General features: G+C 42.1%; 1 protein-coding gene across 1 annotated transcript in view; it reads right to left on the bottom strand.

The window, feature by feature from the left end:
* Positions 1–7,882: 7,882 nt before the first annotated feature.
* Positions 7,883–23,257, bottom strand: part of MCM8 (minichromosome maintenance 8 homologous recombination repair factor) — a 465,182-nt gene continuing 449,807 nt past the window's right edge. Inside the window, exon 19 of the mRNA XM_053712690.1 lies at positions 7,883–8,295. Within this exon, the coding sequence (XP_053568665.1) occupies positions 8,203–8,295 (93 nt within the window). The 3' untranslated portion in view covers positions 7,883–8,202. The remainder of the gene's footprint in view (positions 8,296–23,257) is intronic.

Raw genomic sequence — 23,257 nt, forward strand, 5'->3', positions numbered from 1 at the left:
AGCTAGTAGATGACCCCTGGGAAGGATAGTAATATTTGACCTTTCGCTTGCGCTTAGTAGGGTGAGGTAAAGCACTAAAGGCTGCAGACACTGCTGTTTGTAACTGCTCAGTAATGTCTGGCGGTAAAAGGGCCCTTCCAGATGGACGATTAGGAGTGCTACGGGAAGCTGCATGTGTATTAGGAGATGACTGTAGGGTGCACACCTCATGGACGGAGACTCTTTAGAGGTGGACGGCTCAGTGGTATCAAAAATTAACTTTCTTTGACATGATTACTTTATCAAGGCATGTGGAACATAATTGAGCAGGTGGGTATACTGTGGCATCCTCACAATATAGACAGGTATTAGACTTAGGTAAAGAGGGAGTACCCTCTAACGCATCAGAATCCTCCATAGCTTGCGCTTATAAAGCGGACTATTGAATAATAGGATAAAACGGCACCTTTATACTCCCAATGGCTAGGGCATTCACCACCTCCTATGACCCAGGCCAAACAGAGAAACCGCTTCTTCTCCAGTAAACCGCACGGTCAGGAAAGAGGAAATCAGTGTGACCACACCCGGTCACATGTTGCGCAATGCAGGACCACCCCTGCTATAATAGGAAAAAAGCGCGCCAAGCCTTTCAGGCTGCGCAGCTTCCAAAAATGAAAGTAAAACCTGTACGTTCCAACATCTGCCTGAGCCTCATCACACACATGTTGAAGCATAATCATAATAAAATAAAAACATAATTTATGCTTACCTGATAAATTTATTTCTCTTGTAGTGTGTTCAGTCCACGGGTCATCCATTACTTATGGGATATATTCTCCTTCCCAACAGGAAGTTGCAAGAGGATCACCCAAGCAGAGCTGCTATATAGCTCCTCCCCTCACATGTCATATCCAGTCATTCGACCGAAACAAGACGAGAAAGGAGAAACTATAAGGTGCAATGGTGACTGGAGTTATAATTTTAAAATTTAGAACCTGCCTCAAAAAAGACAGGGCGGGCCGTTGACTGAACACACTACAAGAGAAATAAATTTATCAGGTAAGCATAAATTATGTTTTCTCTTGTTAAGTGTGTTCAGTCCACGGGTCATCCATTACTTATGGGATACCAATACCAAAGCTAAGTACACGGATGATGGGAGGGACAAGGCAGGAACATTAAACAGAAGGAACCACTGCCTGTAGAACCTTTCTCCCGAAACCAGCCTCCGAAGAAGCGAAAGTGTCAAATTTGTAAAATTTGGAAAAAGTATGAAGTGAAGACCAAGTTGCAGCCTTGCAAATCTGTTCAACAGAGGCCTCATTCTTAAAGGCCCAGGTGGAAGCCACAGCTCTAGTGGAATGAGCTGTAATTCTTTCAGGAGGCTGCTGTCCAGCAGTCTCATAGGCTAAACGTATTATGCTACGAAGCCAAAAAGAGAGAGAGGTAGCCGAAGCCTTTTGACCTCTCCTCTGTCCAGAGTAAACGACAAACAGAGAAGAAGTTTGTCTAAAATCTTTAGTTGCCTGTAAGTAGAACTTCAGAGCACGGACCACGTCTAGATTATGCAAAAGACGTTCCTTCTTTGAAGAAGGATTAGGATATAACGATGGAACAACAATCTCTTGATTGATATTCCTGTTAGACACAACCTTAGGTAAAAACCCAGGTTTAGTACGCAGAACTACCTTGTCTAAATGAAAGATCAGATAAGGAGAATCACAATGTAAGGCAGATAACTCAGAGACTCTTCGAGCCGAGGAAATAGCCATCAAAAACAAAACTTTCCAAGATAAAAGCTTAATATCAATGGAATGAAGGGGTTCAAAAGGAACACCCTGAAGAACTTTAAGAACCAAGTTTAAGCTCCACGGAGGAGCAACAGCTTTAAACACAGGTTTAATTCTAACCAAAGCCTGACAAAAGGCCTGGACGTCTGGATGCTCTGCCAGACGTTTGTGTAAAAGAATAGACAGAGCTGAAATCTGTCCCTTTAGCGAACTAGCGGATAAACCCTTTTCTAAACCCTCTTGTAGAAAAGCTAATATCCTAGGAATCCTAACCTTACTCCATGAGTAACTCTTAGATTCGCACCAATATAAATATTTACGCCATATCTTCTGGTAAATTTTTCTTGTCACAGGTTTCCGAGCCTGTATTAATGTATCAATAACCGAATCCGAAAACCCACGCTTTGATAGAATCAAGCGTTCAATTTCCAGGCAGTCAGCCTCAGAGAAATTAGGTTTGGATGGTTGAAAGGACCCTGAATTAGAAGGTCCTGCCTCAGAGGAAGAGACCATGGTGGACAGGACGACATGTCCACTAGGTCTGCATACCAGGTCCTGCGTGGCCATGCAGGCGCTATCAGAATTACCGATGCCCTCTCCTGTTTGATCCTGGCAATAAGCCGAGGTAGCAACGGAAATGGTGGAAACACATAAGCTATGTTGAAAACCCAAGGGGCTGCTAATGCATCCACCAGCACCGCTCCCGGGTCCCTGGACCTGGATCCGTAACAAGGAAGCTTCGCGTTCTGGCGAGATGCCATGAGATCCAGATCCGGTTTGCCCCAACGACGAATCAGTTGAGCAAATACCTCCGGGTGAAGTTCCCACTCTCCCGGATGAAAAGTCTGGCGACTTAAGAAATCCGCCTTCTAGTTCTCTACGCCTGGGATGTGAATCGCTGACAGATGGCAAGAGTGAGACTCTGCCCAGCGAATTATCTTCGAGACTTCCAACATCGCTAGGGAACTCCTGGTTCCCCCTTGATGATTGATGTAAGCCACAGTCGTGATATTGTCCGACTGAAATCTGATGAACCTCAGCTTTGCTAACTGAGGCCAAGCCAGAAGAGCATTGAATATTGCTCTTAATTCTAGAATGTTTATTGGGAGGAGTTTCTCCTCCTGAGTCCACGATCCCTGAGCCTTCAGGGAATTCCAGACTGCTCCCCAGCCTAGAAGGCTGGCATCCGTTGTTACAATCGTCCAATTTGGCCTGCGAAAGGTCATTCCTTTGGACAGATGAACCGGTGACAACCACCAGAGAAGCGAATCTCTGGTCTCCTGGTCCAGATTTAGCAAAGGGGACAGATCTGAGTAATCCCCGTTCCATTGACTTAGCATGCAAAGTTGCAGCAGTCTGAGATGCAGGCGCGCAAATGGCACTATGTCCATTGCCGCTACCATTAAGCCAATTACCTCCATGCACTGAACTACCGATGGGCTTGGAATGGAATGAAGGACACGGCAAGCATTGAGAATCTTTGATAACCTGGACTCCGTCAGGTAAATCTTCATCTCTACAAAATCTATAAGAGTCCCTAGAAAAGGAACCCGTGTGAGTGGTAACAGAGAACTCTTTTCCACGTTCACTTTCCACCCATGCGACCTCAGAAATGCTAGAACTATCTCTGTATGAGACTTTGCATTCTGAAAATTTGACGCTTGTATCAGAATGTCGTCTAGGTACGGAGCCACCGCTATGCCTCGTGGCCTTAGTACCGCCAGAAGTGAGCCCAGAACCTTCGTAAAAATTCTCGGGGCCGTGGCTAACCCGAAGGGAAGAGCCACAAACTGGTAATGCCTGTCTAGAAAGGCAAACCTCAGGTACCGATAATGATCTTTGTGAATCGGTATATGAAGGTAAGCATCCTTTAAGTCCACCGTGGTCATATATTGACCCTCTTGGATCATGGGTAGGATGGTTCGAATGGTTTCCATCTTGAACGATGGTACCCTTAGGAATTTGTTTAAGATCTTTAAGTCCAAGATTGGTCTGAAGGTTCCCTCTTTTTTGGGAACCACAAATAGATTTGAGTAAAATCCTTGTCCCTGTTCCGATCGCGGAACTGAGTGGATCACCCCCATGATTAAGAGGTCTTGAACACATTGCAGAAATGCCTCTCTCTTTACTAGGTTTGTCTATAACCTGGAAAGATGGAACCTCCCTTGTGGAGGAGAGGATTTGAAATCCAGAAGGTATCCCTGAGATATAATCTTTAACGTCCAGGGATCCTGCACATCTCTTGCCCAAGCCTGGGCAAAGAGAGAAAGTCTGCCCCCCACTAAATCCGTCTCTGGATAGGGGGCCCTGACTTCATGCTGTCTTAGGGGCTGGAGTAGGCTTTCTGGCCTGTTTGCCATTGTTCCATGACTGGTTGCCTTTCCAACCTTGTCTGTAACGAGCAGTAGTTCCTTCCTGTTTTGGAGCGGAGGAAGTCGATGCTGCTCCTGCCTTGAAGTTACGAAAGGCACGAAAATTAGACTGTTTGGCCTTTGGTTTGGCCCTGTCCTGAGGAAGGGCGTGGCCCTTACCTCCCGTAATGTCAGCAATAATTTCCTTCAATCCGGGCCCGAATAAGGTCTGCCCTTTGAAAGGAATGTTAAGTAGTTTAGACTTGGAAGTTACATCCGCTGACCAGGATTTAAGCCAGAGCGCTCTGCGCGCCTGTATGGCGAATCCGGAATTTTTAGCCGTAAGTTTGGTTAGATGTACTACGGCATCTGAAACAAACGCATTAGCTTGCTTAAGGGTTCTAACTTTGCTCAAGGCCTCATCCAACGGCTCTGTGCGAATCGCCTCTTCCAGAGACTCAAACCAGAATTCCGCTGCAGCCGTGACAGGCGCAATGCATGCAAGAGGCTGCAATATAAAACCCTGTTGAACAAACATTTTCTTAAGATAACCCTCTAATTTTTTATCCATTGGATCTGAGAAAGCACAGCTATCCTCCACCGGGATAGTGGTACGCTTGGCTAACGTAGAAACTGCTCCCTCCACCTTAGGGACCGTCTGCCATAAGTCTCGTGTGGTGGCGTCTATAGGGAACATTTTTCTAAATATCGGGGGAGGGGAAAAAGGCACACCGGGTCTATCCCACTCCTTACTGATAATTTCTGTCAGTCTTTTTGGTATAGGAAAAACGTCAGTACACACCAGTACCGCATAGTATCTATCCAACCTACACAATTTCTCTGGAATTGCCACCGTGTCGCAATCATTCAGAGCCGCTAATACCTCCCCTAGTAACACACGGAGGTTCTCAAGCTTAAATTTAAAATTTCTGAATCCGGTCTCCCCGAATCAGAACCGTCACCGACAGAATGAAGCTCACCGTCCTCATGTTCTGCAAGTTGTGACGCAGTATCAGACATGGCTCTCGTGTCATCAGCGCGCTCTGTCCTTAACCCAGAGCTATCGCGTTTGCCCCTTAATTCGGGCATATTATATAAAACTTCTTTCATAACATTAGCCATATCATGTAAAGTGATTTGTAAGGGCCTAGATGTACTAGGTGTCTCAATCCTACGCATCTCCCGAGCGGGAGACGCAGGTACTGACACGTGAAGAGAGTTAGGCGGCATAACTTCCCCCTCGTTGTCTGGTGATAGCTTCTTTATCGGTACAGATTGACTTTTATTCAAAGCAATATCAATACAATTGGTACACATCGTTCTATTGGGCTCCACATTGGCTTTTGAACATGATGAACAAACAGTTTCCTCTGAATCAGACATGTTAAAACAGACTTAGCAATGAAACTAACAAGCTTGGAAATCACTTTCAATAAGTTTTACAAGCAATATAAAAAACGCTGCAGCGCTTCAAAAATACAGATATAATTAAACAATTCTTAACAAGAAGTGTACTATTAGCAGAGGATTGCACCCATTAGCAAAAGGATGATTAACCCTTTGATACCCAAAACGGATAAAACAGATATCAATTAAGATTTAACGCTTTTAATCACAGTCAGCACACTGTCACAGATCTGCTGTGACTGATTACCTCCCTCACAAATGAAATTTGCAGACCCCTGAGCTCTCCAGAGACGTCCTGGATCAAGGAGGAAGAAGCAGAAAGACTGTGCAATAATTTTAACTGCGCAATAAGGCGCTAAAACAAGGGCCCTCCCACTCCAATCACAACAGTGGGAGCCCTGATATAACGGTTTCCATGCAGGAAAATATGTTAGCCATGTGGAAAAAATCATGCCCAAAGCGATTTATCACCAAAGTACCTCACAAAAAAACGAATAACATGCCAGCAAACGTTTTATTAAAAAACAACATTTTTCAATGTCATGCAAAGCTATCACTAAGCCTGCTACCAGTCGCTACCACTGCAGAGAAGGCTTAAGTATTATTTCAGTGTTAACAGTATTTTCTCAGTCAAATTCTAGTCCCTAGAATATAACTCGACTGCGCATACATTTATCAGCCTGATACCAGTTGCTACTACTGCATTTAAGGCTGTACTTACATCATACGGTAACAGCAGTATTTTCTTAGTCAATTCCATTCCCAGAAAATAAAGTACCGCACATACCTCATTTGCGGAGGACCCCGCATGCTATTCCCAGTCTGAAGTTACCCCACTCCTCAGAATGTCGAGAACAGCCAGTGGATCTTAGTTACGCCTGCTAAGATCATAGATAAAAAACGCAGGCAGTTTCTTCTTCCAAATACTGCCTGAGATAGAAAAACAGCACACTCCGGTGCCATTTAAAATAACAAACTTTTGATTGAAGAATAGTTAATAGTTAAGTAAAAACTCCAGCTCCTCTCGCGACCTCCTTCTTTGTTGAGGGTTGCAAGAGAATGACTGGATATGACATGTGAGGGGAGGAGCTATATAGCAGCTCTGCTTGGGTGATCCTCTTGCAACTTCCTGTTGGGAAGGAGAATATATCCCATAAGTAATGGATGACCCGTGGACTGAACACACTTAACAAGAGAAATTATGTGATTAATCCCCCCTGTTCAATAATCCCCCTCCGGAGATATTAACCCTTGATTCCATACAGATAAAAGGAGCCACACTGTGACCCTGTCTTCTTGCATTATTATATGTGTATAAAAAATTAAACTATCTTACCAGAATCTATGCAGTGGAACAGAAACACAGGCTCTCAAGTGTGACAGTCTTGTAGCATCGCTCCTGACATGGACTTGAGTGATGGAAGCAGGCAGTGAAACTCGTCAACACTGATTGCTTAGGAGCTGTTAATACGAGTCTGGATGGGTTTGCAGAAAGACTCATCCTGCATCTCCAGACTCTAACAATCATCAATGCTCTCACTGAGAGGCTGACTTAAAACTCCAGTTCCATTTTGAAGGGTAGATACCCTTCATAAGGAACTACTCTGAATCTTCTGACACTTCTCTGCCAACCTCCTGTGATGAAAGGCAAAGAATGACTGGGATATGAGGGAAGTAGGGGGAGTATTTAAGCCTTTGGCTGGAGTTTCTTTGCCTCCTCCTGGTGGCCAGGTTCAGTATTTCCCAACAGTAAGGAATGATGCCGTGGACTCTCCTCATATTAAGAAATAATACCCTCCCCACAATTTTGTTCTCAATAACTGACAAAATATTTTTGCAACAGTTATTTAAGCAACATTTGGTAGGGTCAGAAATAACCTTTTTATTTAAATATCCCATATAAACCACATTTAATTAAGGTCGATCTTGTAGAAGAGAAACTATTTTTTAGAATAGAAAATGCATTAGTATGCACAACAGACATGGCACTGCACACTTTTGTATTCTTACAAGGAAACTATATCAAGGTGGAAGACATTTCTCAGAATGGTATAGAGGAGTGATGGCTAACCTTGGCACTCCAGATGTTTTGGAACTACATTTCCCATAATGCTTAGGAACCCTGCTTTCTAGTTGAGCATCATGGGAAATGCAGTTCTGAAGGTTAGCCTTTACTGGTATAGAGTTACCTTGTACAAGACAGTTGGGAGCCAATGACTCCAGTTACTCTCTAGTACTTAGAAATGATGAAGCAATAAATACAGCTTTATATATAAACAAACAACTTTTTTGATTAGATTGCTCACAAACTTTTTTAGACAACAGAAATAAGACATATTACAAAACAAAAAAAAGTTTTTACTGGCATATTGAAATAGATGTTTATTTTGAAGACAAATTGTGTAAACCTTTAGTAACTAAGAAAAAGCCATTTTAGCATATAACTAAAGCACACGTCTTATTCCAGTTTAAAAATACTGTTAACAAGCTCTTAATATGTAATGTACAATGCATACATGTAAAACACACATAAACACATTCAATTAAAGATTAAAATATACATTTTCATTTTTTGTGTTATTTCTAAGGAAATAAAATATTGACTGAGACAGTATATAGTGAAAAATATTTCACTTTTACTTAATAGCAAGTTGTGATGTTTTTTGATAGCCCAGCTACATAGTTTGTAGCTGATATACTCTTGGTCCTTTCTTTAATAGGTATCCTTGATCGTTTAAGGAACCAATAAAACTTTCAAAGTCTGCAACCTATGGAGAAAAAAAAAAGAAAAAAAAAGAAGAAAATATTTATTATTAGAAGACATCTACCACTTTGCTTTATTGAAATTGATTATTTATTAGAAAACATGCAATAATTAAGTTAACATTAATTTCTGAACTCTTGAATGTAAAGTATAACACATTAATACTAATTACTTTGAATTGATTTAGGACTTAAATTACCTTATTCACTCTCCAAAAACAACTGGTTAGAAACCAATATGTATAGTTCTGATAAATCAATTTCTTTACATTCAGAGTGACAGCATGTTCATTCTAATTGGGTACTTAGTTCTATGACTTCTATGGCTCCCGGTCTGCCTGCACAAGTGCTCTATCTCCAAACAAGAACATTTTAGAATAAAACATAATTTATACTTACCTGATAAATTTATTTCTCTTGTAGTGTATCCAGTCCACGGATCATCCATTACTTATGGGATATTCTCCTTCCCAACAGGAAGTTGCAAGAGATCACCCACAGCAGAGTTGCTATATAGCTCCTCCCCTAACTGCCATATCCAGTCATTCGACCGAAAACATGCAGAGAAAGGAAAAACCATAGGGTGCAGTGGTGACTGTAGTTTAAATGAAAAAATTACCTGCCTTAAAAGGACAGGGCGGGCCGTGGACTGGATACACTACAAGAGAAATAAATTTATCAGGTAAGTATAAATTATGTTTTCTCTTGTTAAGTGTATCCAGTCCACGGATCATCCATTACTTATGGGATACCAATACCAAAGCTAAAGTACACGGATGATGGGAGGGACAAGGCAGGTACTTAAACGGAAGTTACCGCTGCCTATAAAAACCCTTTCTCCCAAAAATAGCCTCCGAAGAAGCAAAGAATCAAATTTTTAAATTTGAAAAAGTATAAGACGCAGACCAAGACTCCGTCTTGTAAATCTGTTCAACAGAAGCCTCATTTTTAAAAAGGCCCAAGTGAAAACCATAGCTCTAGTAGGAGCTGTAATACCTTCAGGAGGCTGCTGTCCAGCAGTCTCCTAAGCTAAATGAATTGTGCTTTTTTTTTTTTTTTTTTTAAACCAAAAGACAGAGAGGTTGCTGAAGTCTTAGACCTCTCCTCTGACCAGAATAGACAACAAACAAGGTGAATGTTTGATGAAGATCTGTAGTAGCTTGTAAGTAAAACTTTAAAGGACGAACCACGTCCAAATTGTGTAATAGACGTTCCTTCTTTGAAGAAGGATAAGGGTACAAGAATGGAACAACAATTTCTTGAGTGATATTCTTGTTAGATACCACCTTAGGTAAAAACCCAGGTTGGTACACAGAACCACCTTATCCGTACGGAGGACCAGATAAGGAGAATTACATTGTAACGCAGATAACTCGGAGACTCTACGAGCCGAGGAAATAGCTACCAAAAAGGAACGAAATAGCTACCAAAAAGGACCTTTCCAAGATAAAAGTTTGATATCTATGGAATGAAAAAGGTTCAAACGGAACTCCTTGAAGAACCTTAAGAACCAGGTTTAAGCTCCATGGCGGAGCAACAGTTTTAAACACAGGCTTGGTTCTAACCAAAGCCTGACCAAATGCCTGAACATCTAGAATACCTGCCAGACGCTTGTGCAAAAGAATAGACAGAGTAGAAATCTGTCCTTTTAAGGAACTAGCTGACAACCCTTTTCTCAAAATCATCGTGGAGAAAAGATAATATCCTTGGAATCCCGAATTTACTCCATGAGTAACCCTTGGATTCATAAAAATATCTATGTTAATTTTCCTAGAGACAGGATTTCATGCCTGTATTAAAGGTATCAATGACTGACTCGGAGAAGTCATGCTTTGATAACATCAAGCGTTCAGTCTCCAGGCAGTCCATCTCAGATTAGTTATATTTAGATGGTTGAAAAGACCCTGAGGTAGAGGGTCCTGTCTCAGAAACAGAGACCGTGGTGGAAAGGATGACATGTCCACCAGATCTGTATACCAGGTCCTGCGTGGCCACGCAGGCGCTGCCAAAAACACCAAAGCACTCTCCTGCTTGATCTTGTGTAAACACCTCCGGAGGGAATCCCACTCCTCCAGATGAAAAGTCTGACGACTTAGAAAATCCGCCTCCCAGTTCTCAACACCTGGGATATGGATAGCTGACAGACAAGAGAGAGTCTCTGTCCAGTGAATTATTTTAAGACTGCTAACATCGCTAGGAAACTATGTTCCCCCTTGATGGATGATGTAAGCCACAGTCGTGATATTGTCCGACTGAAAAATTATGTACCTCAGAGTTGCTAACTGAGGCCAAGTCTGAAGAGCATGGAATACCGCTCCCAGTTCCAGAATATACCTTAGAAGGAGGGTCTCCTCCTGAGTCCACTATCCCTGAGCCTTCAGGGAGTTCCAGACTGTATCCCAACCTAAAAGGCTGGCCTCTGTTGTAACAATTGTCCCATCTGACCTGCGGAAAGTCATACCCTTGGACAGATGGACCCGAGATAGTCCCCAGAGAAGAGAATCTCTGGTCTCTTGGTCCAGATTTAACAGGAGAACAAATCTGTGTAATCCCCGTTCCTCTGACTGAGTCTGCATAGTTGCAGCGGTCTGAAATGAAGGCGTGCAAACGGTACTATGTCCCTTGCCGCTACCATTAAGCCAATTACATTCATATACTGAGCCACCAAAGGGCGCGGATGGAATGAAGAACACAACAGAAATTTAGAAACTTTGACAACCTGGACTCCGTCAGGTAAATCTTCATTTCTACAAAATCTATTAGAATCCCTAGGAGGGAAACCCTTGAGATTGGGGATAGAGAACTCTTCCTGTTCACTTTTCCACCCATGCGATCTCAGAAATGCCAGTACTACGTCCGTATGAGACTTGGCAACTTGGATGTTTGACGCCTGTATCAGGATGTCGTCTAAATAAGGGGCCACTTCTATGCCCCGCGGCCTAAGGACCGCCAAAGCGACCCCAGAACCTCTATAAAGATTCTTGGGGCTGTAGTTAACCCTAAAGGAAAGAACTACAAAACTGGTAATGCCTGTTTAAAAAGGCAACCTGAAAAACCGATGGTAATCTTTCTGCATCGTAATGTGAGGATAAGCATCCTTCAAATCCATTGTAGCCCTCTAGTGACTCTCCTGGATCATAGTTAAGATGGTACGAATAGTTTCCAAGTTAAATGATGGAATTCTGAGGAATTTGTTTAAGATCTTTAAATCAAAAATAGATTTGAAGGTTCCCTCTCCTTGGGAACCACAAACAGATTTGAGTAAAAACTCTATCCCTGTTCCTCCCCTGAAACTTGATGGGTCTCTTACACAGTGTAAGAATGCCTCTTTCTTATCTGGTTTGCAGATAATTGTGAAAGGTGAAATCTCCCCTTCTTTGGGGGAAGCTTTGAAATCCAGACGATATCTCTGGGATATAATTTCCAATGCCCAGGGATCCTGGGCCTCTCTCTCACGTCCACGCCTGGGCGAAAGATGAAAGTCTGCCCCCTACAGGATCCGTTACCGGATAGGGAGCCGCTCTACCTGCTGTCTTAGAGGCAGCAGCAGGCTCCTTGGCCTGCTTATCTTTGTTCCAGGTCTGGTTGTCACCAGACCGTCTTGAGTTTCGAAAATTAGACTTTTTTGTTCCTGAGGAAGGGCATTACCTTTTCCTCCAGTGATATTAGTAATAATCTCCTTCAAACCAGGCCCGAATAGGGTCTGCCCCTTGAAAGGGAGTTAAGTAGCTTATTTATTAAAGTCACGACAGCTGACCATAATATAAGCCCTAGCGCTGTGCGCGCCAGCATAGTAAAACATAATTTATGCTTACCTGATAAATTCCTTTCTTCTGTAGTGTGATCAGTCCACGGGTCATCATTACTTCTGGGATATTACTCCTCCCCAACAGGAAGTGCAAGAGGATTCACCCAGCAGAGCTGCATATAGCTCCTCCCCTCTACGTCACTCCCAGTCATTCGACCAAGGACCAACGAGAAAGGAAAAGCCAAGGGTGAAGTGGTGACTGGAGTATAAATTAAAAAATATTTACCTGCCTTAAAAACAGGGCGGGCCGTGGACTGATCACACTACAGAAGAAAGGAATTTATCAGGTAAGCATAAATTATGTTTTCTTCTGTTAAGTGTGATCAGTCCACGGGTCATCATTACTTCTGGGATACCAATACCAAAGCAAAAGTACACGGATGACGGGAGGGATAGGCAGGCTCTTTATACAGAAGGAACCACTGCCTGAAGAACCTTTCTCCCAAAAATAGCCTCCGATGAAGCAAAAGTGTCAAATTTGTAAAATTTGGAAAAAGTATGAAGCGAAGACCAAGTTGCAGCCTTGCAAATCTGTTCAACAGAGGCCTCATTCTTGAAGGCCCAAGTGGAAGCCACAGCTCTAGTAGAATGAGCTGTAATTCTTTCAGGAGGCTGCTGTCCAGCAGTCTCATAATTATTATTATTATTATTATTATCGGTTATTTGTAGAGCGCCAACAGATTCCGCAGCGCTATAAGCTAAACGAATTATGCTACGAAGCCAAAAAGAAAGAGAGGTAGCGGAAGCTTTTTGACCTCTCCTCTGCCCAGAGTAAATGACAAACAGAGAAGACGTTTGTCGAAATTCCTTAGTTGCCTGTAAGTAAAATTTTAGAGTACGGACTACATCCAGGTTGTGCAGTAGACGTTCCTTCTTTGAAGAAGGATTTGGGCATAAAGAAGGAACAACAATCTCTTGATTGATATTCCTGTTAGTAACTACCTTAGGTAAGAACCCAGGTTTAGTACGCAGGACTACCTTATCCGAATGAAAAATCAAATAAGGAGAATCACAATGTAAGGCTGATAATTCAGAGACTCTTCGAGCCGAGGAAATAGCCATTAAAAATAGAACTTTCCAAGATAACAACTTTATATCATTGGAATGAAGGGGTTCAAACGGAACGCCCTGAAAAACATTAAGAACAAGATTTAGACTCCATGGTGGAGCAACAGTTTTAAACACAGGCTTAATCCTGGTCAAAGCCTGACAAAAAGCCTGGACGTCAGGAACTTCTGACAGACGTTTGTGTAACAGAATGGACAGAGCTGAGATCTGTCCCTTTAATGAACTAGCAGATAAACCCTTTTCTAAACCTTCTTGTAGAAAAGACAATATCCTAGGAATCCTAACCTTACTCCAAGAGTAACCTTTGGATTCACACCAATATAGGTATTTACGCCATATCTTATGGTAAATCTTTCTGGTAACAGGTTTCCTAGCCTGTATTAAGGTATCAATAACTGACTCAGAAAACCCACGTCTTGATAAAATCAAGCGTTCAACTTCCAAGCAGTCAGCTTCAGAGAAGTTAGATTTTGATGTTTGAAGGGACCCTGTATCAGAAGGTCCTGTTTCAGAGGTAGAGACCAAGGTGGACAGGATGACATGTCCACCAGGTCTGCATACCAAGTCCTGCGTGGCCACGCAGGTGCTATTAGAATCACTGATGCTCTCTCTTGTTTGATTCTGGCAATCAATCGCGGAAGCAACGGGAAGGGTGGAAACACGTAAGCCATCCTGAAGTCCCAAGGTGCTGTCAGAGCATCTATCAGGACTGCTCCTGGATCCCTGGATCTGGACCCGTAACGAGGAAGCTTGGCGTTCTGTCGAGACGCCATGAGATCTATCTCTGGTTTGCCCCAACGTCGAAGTATTTGGGCAAAGACCTCCGGATGAAGTTCCCACTCCCCCGGATGAAAAGTCTGACGACTTAAGAAATCCGCCTCCCAGTTCTCCACTCCCGGAATGTGGATTGCTGACAGGTGGCAAGAGTGAGACTCTGCCCAGAGAATTATCTTTGATACTTCCATCATAGCTAGGGAGCTTCTTGTCCCTCCCTGATGGTTGATGTAAGCTACAGTCGTGATGTTGTTCGACTGAAACCTGATGAACCCCCGAGTTGTCAACTGGGGCCAAGCCAGGAGGGCATTGAGAACTGCTCTCAATTCCAGAATGTTTATTGGCAGGAGACTCTCCTCCTGACTCCATTGTCCCTGAGCCTTCAGAGAATTCCAGACGGCACCCCAACCTAGAAGGCTGGCGTCTGTTGTTACAATTGTCCAGTCTGGTCTGCTGAATGGCATCCCCCTGGACAGATGTGGCCGAGAAAGCCACCATAGAAGAGAATTTCTGGTCTCTTGATCCAGATTCAGAGAAGGGGATAAGTCTGAGTAATCCCCATTCCACTGACTTAGCATGCACAGTTGCAGTGGTCTGAGGTGTAAGCGTGCAAAGGGTACTATGTCCATTGCCGCTACCATTAAGCCGATTCCCTCCATGCATTGAGCCACTGACGGGTGTTGAATGGAATGAAGGGTGCGGCAAGCACTTTGAAGTCTTGTTAGCCTGTCCTCTGTCAGGTAAATCTTCATTTCTACAGAATCTATAAGAGTCCCCAGGAAGGGAACTCTTGTGAGTGGAACGAGTGAACTTTTCTTTTCGTTCACCTTCCATCCATGTGAACTTAGAAATGCCAGCACTAACTCTGTATGAGACTTGGCAGTTTGAAAGCTTGAAGCTTGTATCAGAATGTCGTCTAGGTATGGAGCTACCGAGATTCCCCGCGGTCTTAGTACCGCCAGAAGAGCACCCAGAACCTTTGTGAAGATTCTTGGAGCTGTAGCCAATCCGAATGGAAGAGCCACAAACTGGTAATGCCTGTCTAGGAAGGCAAACCTTAGGTACCGATAATGATCTTTGTGAATCGGTATGTGAAGGTAAGTATCTTTTAAATCTACAGTGGTCATGTACTGACCCTCTTGGATCATAGGTAAAATTGTCCGAATAGTCTCCATCTTGAACAATGGAACTCTTAGGAATTTGTTTAGGATCTTTAAGTCCAGGATTGGTCTGAAAGTTCCCTCTTTTTTGGGAACCACAAACAGATTTGAGTAAAACCCCTGTCCCTGTTCCGATCGTGGAACTGGATGGATTACTCCCATTAACAAGAGCTCTTGTACGCAGCGTAGAAATGCCTCTTTCTTTGTCTGGATTGTTGACAATCTTGACAGATGAAATCTCTCTCTTGGAGGAGAGTATTTGAAGTCCAGAAGGTATCCCTGAGATATTATCTCTAGCGCCCAGGGATCCTGAACATCTCTTGCCCAAGCCTGGGCGAAGAGAGAAAGTCTGCCCCCCACTAGATCCGATCCCGGATCGGGGGCCCTCAATTCATGCTGTCTTAGGGGCAGCAGCAGGTTTCCTAGTCTGCTTGCCCTTGTTCCAGGACTGGTTAGGTTTCCAGCCTTGTCTGTAGCGAGCAACAGCTCCTTCCTGTTTTGGTGCAGAGGAAGTTGATGCTGCTCCAGCTTTGAAATTACGAAAGGAACGAAAATTAGACTGTCTAGTCTTGGCTTTGGCTTTGTCCTGAGGCAGGGCATGGCCTTTACCTCCTGTAATGTCAGCGATAATCTCTTTCAACCCGGGCCCGAATAAGGTCTGCCCTTTGAAAGGTATATTAAGCAATTTAGGCTTAGAAGTAACATCAGCTGACCAGGATTTTAGCCACAGCGCCCTGCGTGCCTGAATGGCGAATCCTGAATTCTTCGCCGTAAGTTTAGTAAGATGTACTACGGCCTCCGAAATGAATGAATTAGCTAGTTTAAGGACTCTAAGCCTGTCCGTAATGTCGTCCAGAGTAGCTGAACCAATGTTCTCTTCCAGAGACTCAATCCAGAATGCCGCTGCAGCCGTGATCGGCGCAATGCATGCAAGGGGTTGCAATATAAAACCTTGTTGAACAAACATTTTCTTAAGGTAACCCTCTAACTTTTTATCCATTGGATCTGAAAAAGCACAGCTATCCTCCACCGGGATAGTGGTACGCTTAGCTAAGGTAGAAACTGCTCCCTCCACCTTAGGGACCGTTTGCCATAAGTCCCTTGTGGTGGCGTCTATTGGAAACATTTTTCTAAATATCGGAGGGGGTGAGAACGGCACACCGGGTCTATCCCACTCCTTAGTAACAATTTCAGTAAGTCTCTTAGGTATAGGAAAAACCTCAGTACTCGTCGGTACCGCAAAATATTTATCCAACCTACACATTTTCTCTGGTATTGCAACTGTGCTACAATCATTCAGAGCCGCTAACACCTCCCCTAGTAATACACGGAGGTTTTCCAGTTTAAATTTAAAATTTGAAATATCTGAATCCAGTCTGTTTGGATCAGAACCGTCACCCACAGAATGAAGTTCTCCGTCCTCATGTTCTGCCACCTGTGACGCAGTGTCTGACATGGCCCTAATATTATCAGCGCACTCTGTTCTCACCCCAGAGTGATCACGCTTACCTCTTAGTTCTGGTAATTTAGCCAAAACCTCAGTCATAACAGTAGCCATATCCTGTAATGTGATTTGTAATGGCCGCCCAGATGTACTCGGCGCTACAATATCACGCACCTCCCTCTGAGCGGGAGATGTAGGTACTGACACGTGAGGCGAGTTAGTCGGCATAACTCTCCCCTCGTTGTTTGGTGAAATTTGTTCAATTTGTACAGATTGACTTTTATTTAAAGTAGCATCAATACAGTTAGTACATAAATTTCTATTGGGCTCCACTTTGGCATTGCAACAAATGACACAGGTATCATCCTCTGAATCAGACATGTTTAACACACTAGCAAATAAACTTGCAACTTGGAAATACAATTCAATTAGAATAATATTAAAACGTACTGTGCCTTTAAGAAGCACAGAAGATCTATGACAGGTGAAAATTAATAAATTGAAACAGTTATAGCCTCAATCCTTGTAAACAACACAACTTTAGCAAAGGTTTAATCCCATTAGCAAAGATAACAAATTCTGAAAGCAGGAAACAAATTACAGAATAAACGTTTTTTATCTCAGTCAAACTATAATTCTCACAGCTCTGCTGAGAGAAATTACCTCCCTCAAAATAAGTTTTGAAGACCCCTGAGCTCTGTAGAGATGAACCGGATCATGCAGGGAATACAATGAGTTGCTGACTGAAATATTTGATGCAGTAAAAGCGCCAAAAAAACGGCCCCTCCCCCTCACACACAGCAGTGAGGGAGAACAGAAACTGTCAGAAAAACAGATTAAGCAACTGCCAAGTGGAAAAATAGTGCCCAAACATTTATTCACTCAGTACCTCAGTAAATGAAAACGATTTTACATTCCAGCAAAAACGTTAAACATAATCTCTAGTTATTAAACAGCTTTATGTATTTCTTACAGTGTAATTCTAGTGAAGTACCATTCCCCAGAATACTGAAGTGTAAAGTATACATACATGACATTATATCGGTATGGCAGGATTTTCTCATCAATTCCATTGTCAGAAAATAAAAACTGCTACATACCTCTATGCAGATTCATCTGCCCGCTGTCCCCTGATCTGAAGTTTACCTCTCCTCAGATGGCCGAGAAACAGCAATATGATCTTAACTACTCCGGCTAAAATCATAACAAAAACTCTGGTAGATTCTTCTTCAAACTCTGCCAGAGAGATAATAACACACTCCGGTGCTATTTTAAAATAACAAACTTTTGATTGAAGATATAAAACTAAGTATAATCACCATAGTCCTCTCACACATCCTATCTAGTCGTTGGGTGCAAGAGAATGACTGGGAGTGACGTAGAGGGGAGGAGCTATATGCAGCTCTGCTGGGTGAATCCTCTTGCACTTCCTGTTGGGGAGGAGTAATATCCCAGAAGTAATGATGACCCGTGGACTGATCACACTTAACAGAAGAAAAACAGAATTCTTAGCCGTTAGTTTAGTCAAAAGAAAACAAGGCATCAGAAAAAAAGGAATTGGCTAGCTTAAGTGCTCTAAGCTTGTCAAGTATTCATTCAATGGAGTCGCTACCTGTAAAGCCTCAACCAGAGACTCAAACCAGAACGCCGCAGCAGCAGTGACAAAAGCAATGCATGCAAGGGGCGACAGGATAAAACCTTGTTGAATAAACATTTTCTAAAAAAGCACAACTGTCCTCGACAGGGCTAGTGATACGCTTAGCTAGAGTAGAAACTCTTCTCTCCACCTTAGGGACCGTCTGCCATAAGTTCCCGTGTGGTGGCATCTGTTAGAAACAGTTTTCTAAAAATAGGAGGGGAAGAGAACGGCACACCTGGTCTATCCCATTCCTTATTAATAATTTCTGTAACCTCTTTAGGTATTGAAAGAAACATCAGTACACACCGGCACTGTATAGTATCTATTCAGTCTACACAATTTCTAGCACTGTAATTGTAAACCAGTCATTCAGAGCTGCTAAAACCTCCCTGAGCAACAAGTGGAGGATTTTAAGCATAAATTTTAAATATAGAAATATCGGAATCAGGTTAAATCATCTCCCCTGAATCACAAATATGACCCTCTGCATATAGTGAGGCAGTAACAGACATGGTTCTTGACGCATCTGTATGCTCTGTATCTATCCCCAGAGCTATCTCGCTTTCCTTTAATTTCAGGTAGTCTGACTAATACCGCTTCCAGAGTATTATTCATAACTTTCGCCATGTCTTGTAAAATAAACGCTATAAGCGCCCTTGATGTACTAGGCGCCATTTGAGAGTGAATCCCTGGAGCGGGAGTCGAAGAGTCTGACACGTGGGGAGAGACGGCATAACTTCCCCCTCGACAGAAACCTCTGATAAAATAAACGCTATGGGCGCCCTTGAACCACTTGGCGCCATTTGAGCGTGAGTCCCTAAAGCGGGAGTCAAAGGGTCTGACACGTGGGGAGAGTTAGTCGGCATAACTTCCCCCTCGACAGAATCCTCTGGTGATAATGTTTTTAAAGACAAAAAATTATCTTTATTGTTTAACATGAAATCAGTACATCTGGTACACATTCTAAAATGGGGTTCCACCATGGCTTTTAAACATAATGAACACAGAGCTTCCTCTATGTCATACATGTTAGAACAGACTAATAATGAGACTAGTAAGCTTGGAAAACACTTTAAATCAAGTTAACAAGCAAATATAAAAAACGTTACTGTGCCTTTAAGAGAATCACATTTTGTCAGCATTTGAAAAACATTGTAAAAAGGCAGTAAATCAAACAAATTTTTTACAGTATATGTAATAAGTTCACAGAGCATTGCACCCACTTGCAAATGGATGATTAATCCCTTAATGCAAAAAAACAGATAAAAAAACAACAACAACGACATAGACGTTTTTTAACAGGTACAACAAAACTGCCACAGCTGAGCTGTGGATTACCTTCCCTATAAACGATTTTGGAAGTCTTTTTAGCCCTTTAGAGATGTCCTGTAGTATTCAAAGGACTGCTGAGGGAATCTGGATGATTCATTTTGTAAATTTAACTGTGCAAAAAAGCTCTAAATTAGATCCCTCCCACTCATATTACAACAGTGGGAAACCTCAGTTAACTGTTGCTATGCAGAAATTAAGCCAGCCATGTGGAAAAATTATGCCCCAATAAACCTTATCACCAATGTACCTCAAAAAAACGATTAAACATGCCAGCAAACGTTTTTAAAACAACCTTCTTTTAAAGAGTATGTATCTCTATTAATAAGCCTGTCTTGCTTTCCCTGCATTAAGGCTTAAATTAGATTATTTCAGTATCAGCAGCATTTTCATAGTCAATTCCATTCATTAGAAAATTACTTTACTGCACATAGATTAATAAGCCAGCGTGCTAACAGTCGCTTTCACTGCATTAAGGCTTAACTTACATTAATTTGGTAACAGCAGCATTTTCTTAGTCAATTCCATTCCTTAGAAAAATATTTTACTGCACATACCTCATTTGCAGGAAAACCTGCACGCTGTCCCCCATCTGAAGTTTACCTCACTCCTCAGAATGTGTGAGAAACAGCCAGTGGATCTTAGTTACTTCTGCTAAGATCATAGAAAAACGCAGGCAGATTCTTCTTCCAAATACTGCCTGAGAGAAAAACAGCACACTCCGGTGCCATTTAAAAATAACAAACTTTTGATTGAAGAAATAAATTAAGTATAAAACACCACTCCTCTCGCGGACCTCCTTCTATGTTGAGAGTTGCAAGAGAATGACTGGATATGGCAGTTAGGGGAGGAGCTATATAGCAACTCTGCTGTGGGTGATCTCTTGCAACTTCCTGTTGGGAAGGAGAATATCCCATAAGTAATGGATGATCCGTGGACTGGATACACTTAACAAGAGAAAAGTATATAAAAATACTAAAAGGAACATTGTAGTAGAAATAACATGGTCAACTAACTACAGTGGCCAACTAACTACAATTCTAAATTGATCTTTGCCCCTTATGGCGTAACACTTTGTTGCTTTTATCTAGTTATTCACCTAGTTATTTTTTAACAGACAAACTATTTCGTTTTGTTTTTCATACATTGTATTAATTATGTCTCAATGCTATGATTGGCCGATTTCACGTCCAATCACATCCAATGTATGTATTTTTAAGCCTCATGGTAGGCATAACCTGTATACTACCTGATGAAACGGCCAAGAGCTTGCGGCCGAGAAACGCGTTGTTTAGCTCTAATAAATACTAGTTTTTTTTTACCATACTCGGATCCTCTTCATGCTTATATGGACTTTGGGAAGTGTCCGGTCGACACACAGGAGCCTATCAGATTACATTGGTCTGACTTTCACTCCTTCCACCGCAGAGCTTTTCTCCTTTCTCCCTGTCAGGAGCATATACTTCCACTACACACAGATTGCAGGAGAATATTATCCGGCTGTGGAAATTCAGCGGTTTGCCTTGTTACCAACAAGATTCGTCCATCCAGCGTACTGGCTACTGTTTAAAGGTCAGCCTGCTTGTTTGCACTTCTTGTAATGAGAGTGCCACCTCGCTTGTGAGTACCTGTTCACTTGCCTCCATAACACTTTTTCTCATTTGATTGTGATTACTACACCATGAGGCGCTTTCTTGTTTTTGTCTTCGCTTCTTAGATTCACTGAATCACCATCGGCCTCAAGAAAAGCTGCCCACATTTGAACTTTTTTCTTTCCAGTGGAAATTCACGTTATCACCTTTGAACTTTTTTGTATGGAACACTATTGTATATTTTAGGTTTACTATAACCCCCCCCCTTTTTTTACAGTGCACTTATTATTTTTCAATATCATTGTGTTTATATATATATGTATATTTTACATATTGTTTGTTTCATTTTTTTTTTATATCTAGATCTACATTATTTTTCACTTATTTTCATATATATTTTTTCTTTTTTCTCTCTCTTTTTTTTATCAAATATTACTTAGGCGCACCTTATTTTTATATGCTCCTTGCATATTGCTTTTAATTATTTTATTGTTTGGTGTACATACAGGGAGTGCAGAATTATTAGGCAAATGAGTATTTTGACCACATCATCCTCTTTATGCATGTTGTCTTACTCCAAGCTGTATAGGCTCGAAAGCCTACTACCAATTAAGCATATTAGGTGATGTGCATCTCTGTAATGAGAAGGGGTGTGGTCTAATGACATCAACACCCTATATCAGGTGTGCATAATTATTAGGCAACTTCCTTTCCTTTGGCAAAATGGGTCAAAAGAAGGACTTGACAGGCTCAGAAAAGTAAAAAATAGTGATATATCTTGCAGAGGGATGCAGCACTCTTAAAATGGCAAAGCTTCTGAAGTGTGATCATCGAACAATCAAGCGTTTCATTCAAAATAGTCAACAGGGTCGCAAGAAGCGTGTGGAAAAACCAACGCGCAAAATAACTGCCCATGAAATGAGAAAAGTCAAGCGTGCAGCTGCCAAGATGCCACCAGTTTGGCCATATTTCAGAGCTGCAACATCACTGGAGTGCCCAAAAGCACAAGGTGTGCAATACTCAGAGACATGGCCAAGGTAAGAAAGGCTGAAAGACGACCACCACTGAACAAGACACACAAGCTGAAACGTCAAGACTGGGCCAAGAAATATCTCAAGACTGATTTTTCTAAGGTTTTATGGACTGATGAAATGAGAGTGAGTCTTGATGGGCCAGATGGATGGGCCCGTGGCTGGATTGGTAAAGGGCAGAGAGCTCCAGTCCGACTCAGACGACAGCAAGGTGGAGGTGGAGTACTGGTTTGGGCTGGTATCATCAAAGATGAGCTTGTGGGGCCTTTTCGGGTTGAGGATGGAGTCAAGCTCAACTCCGAGTCCTACTGCCAGTTTCTGGAAGACACCTTCTTCAAGCAGTGGTACAGGAAGAAGTCTGCATCCTTCAAGAAAAACATGATTTTCATGCAGGACAATGCTCCATCACACGCGTCCAAGTACTCCACAGCGTGGCTGGCAAGAAAGGGTATAAAAGAAGAAAATCTAATGACATGGCCTCCTTGTTCACCTGATCTGAACCCCATTGAGAACCTGTGGTCCATCATCAAATGTGAGATTTACAAGGAGGGAAAACAGTACACCTCTCTGAACAGTGTCTGGGAGGCTGTGGTTGCTGCTGCACGCAATGTTGATGGTGAACAGATCAAAACACTGACGGAATCCATGGATGGCAGGCTTTTGAGTGTCCTTGCAAAGAAAGGTGGCTATATTGGTCACTGATTTGTTTTGTTTTTGAATGTCAGAAATGTATATTTGTGAATGTTGAGATGTTATATTGGTTTCACTGGTAAAAATAAATAATTGAAATGGGTATATATTTGTTTTTTGTTAAGTTGCCTAATAATTATGCACAGTAATAGTCACCTGCACACACAGATATCCCCCTAAAATAGCTATAACTAAAAACAAACTAAAAACTACTTCCAAAACTATTCAGCTTTGATATTAATGAGTTTTTTGGGTTCATTGAGAACATGGTTGTTGTTCAATAATAAAATGAATCCTCAAAAATACAACTTGCCTAATAATTCTGCATTCCCTGTATAGGAGTGCAGCACTAGCTCTACAGCTTCCCCTTTTCTTTTATTATGCAGTCTAAAGAAGATAGGAACAAAAAAATATCATCCTATAATCTATTAG

This window comes from Bombina bombina, chromosome 4 (assembly GCF_027579735.1).
Source record: "Bombina bombina isolate aBomBom1 chromosome 4, aBomBom1.pri, whole genome shotgun sequence".
In the NCBI taxonomy this organism is placed as follows: Eukaryota; Metazoa; Chordata; class Amphibia; order Anura; family Bombinatoridae; genus Bombina; species Bombina bombina.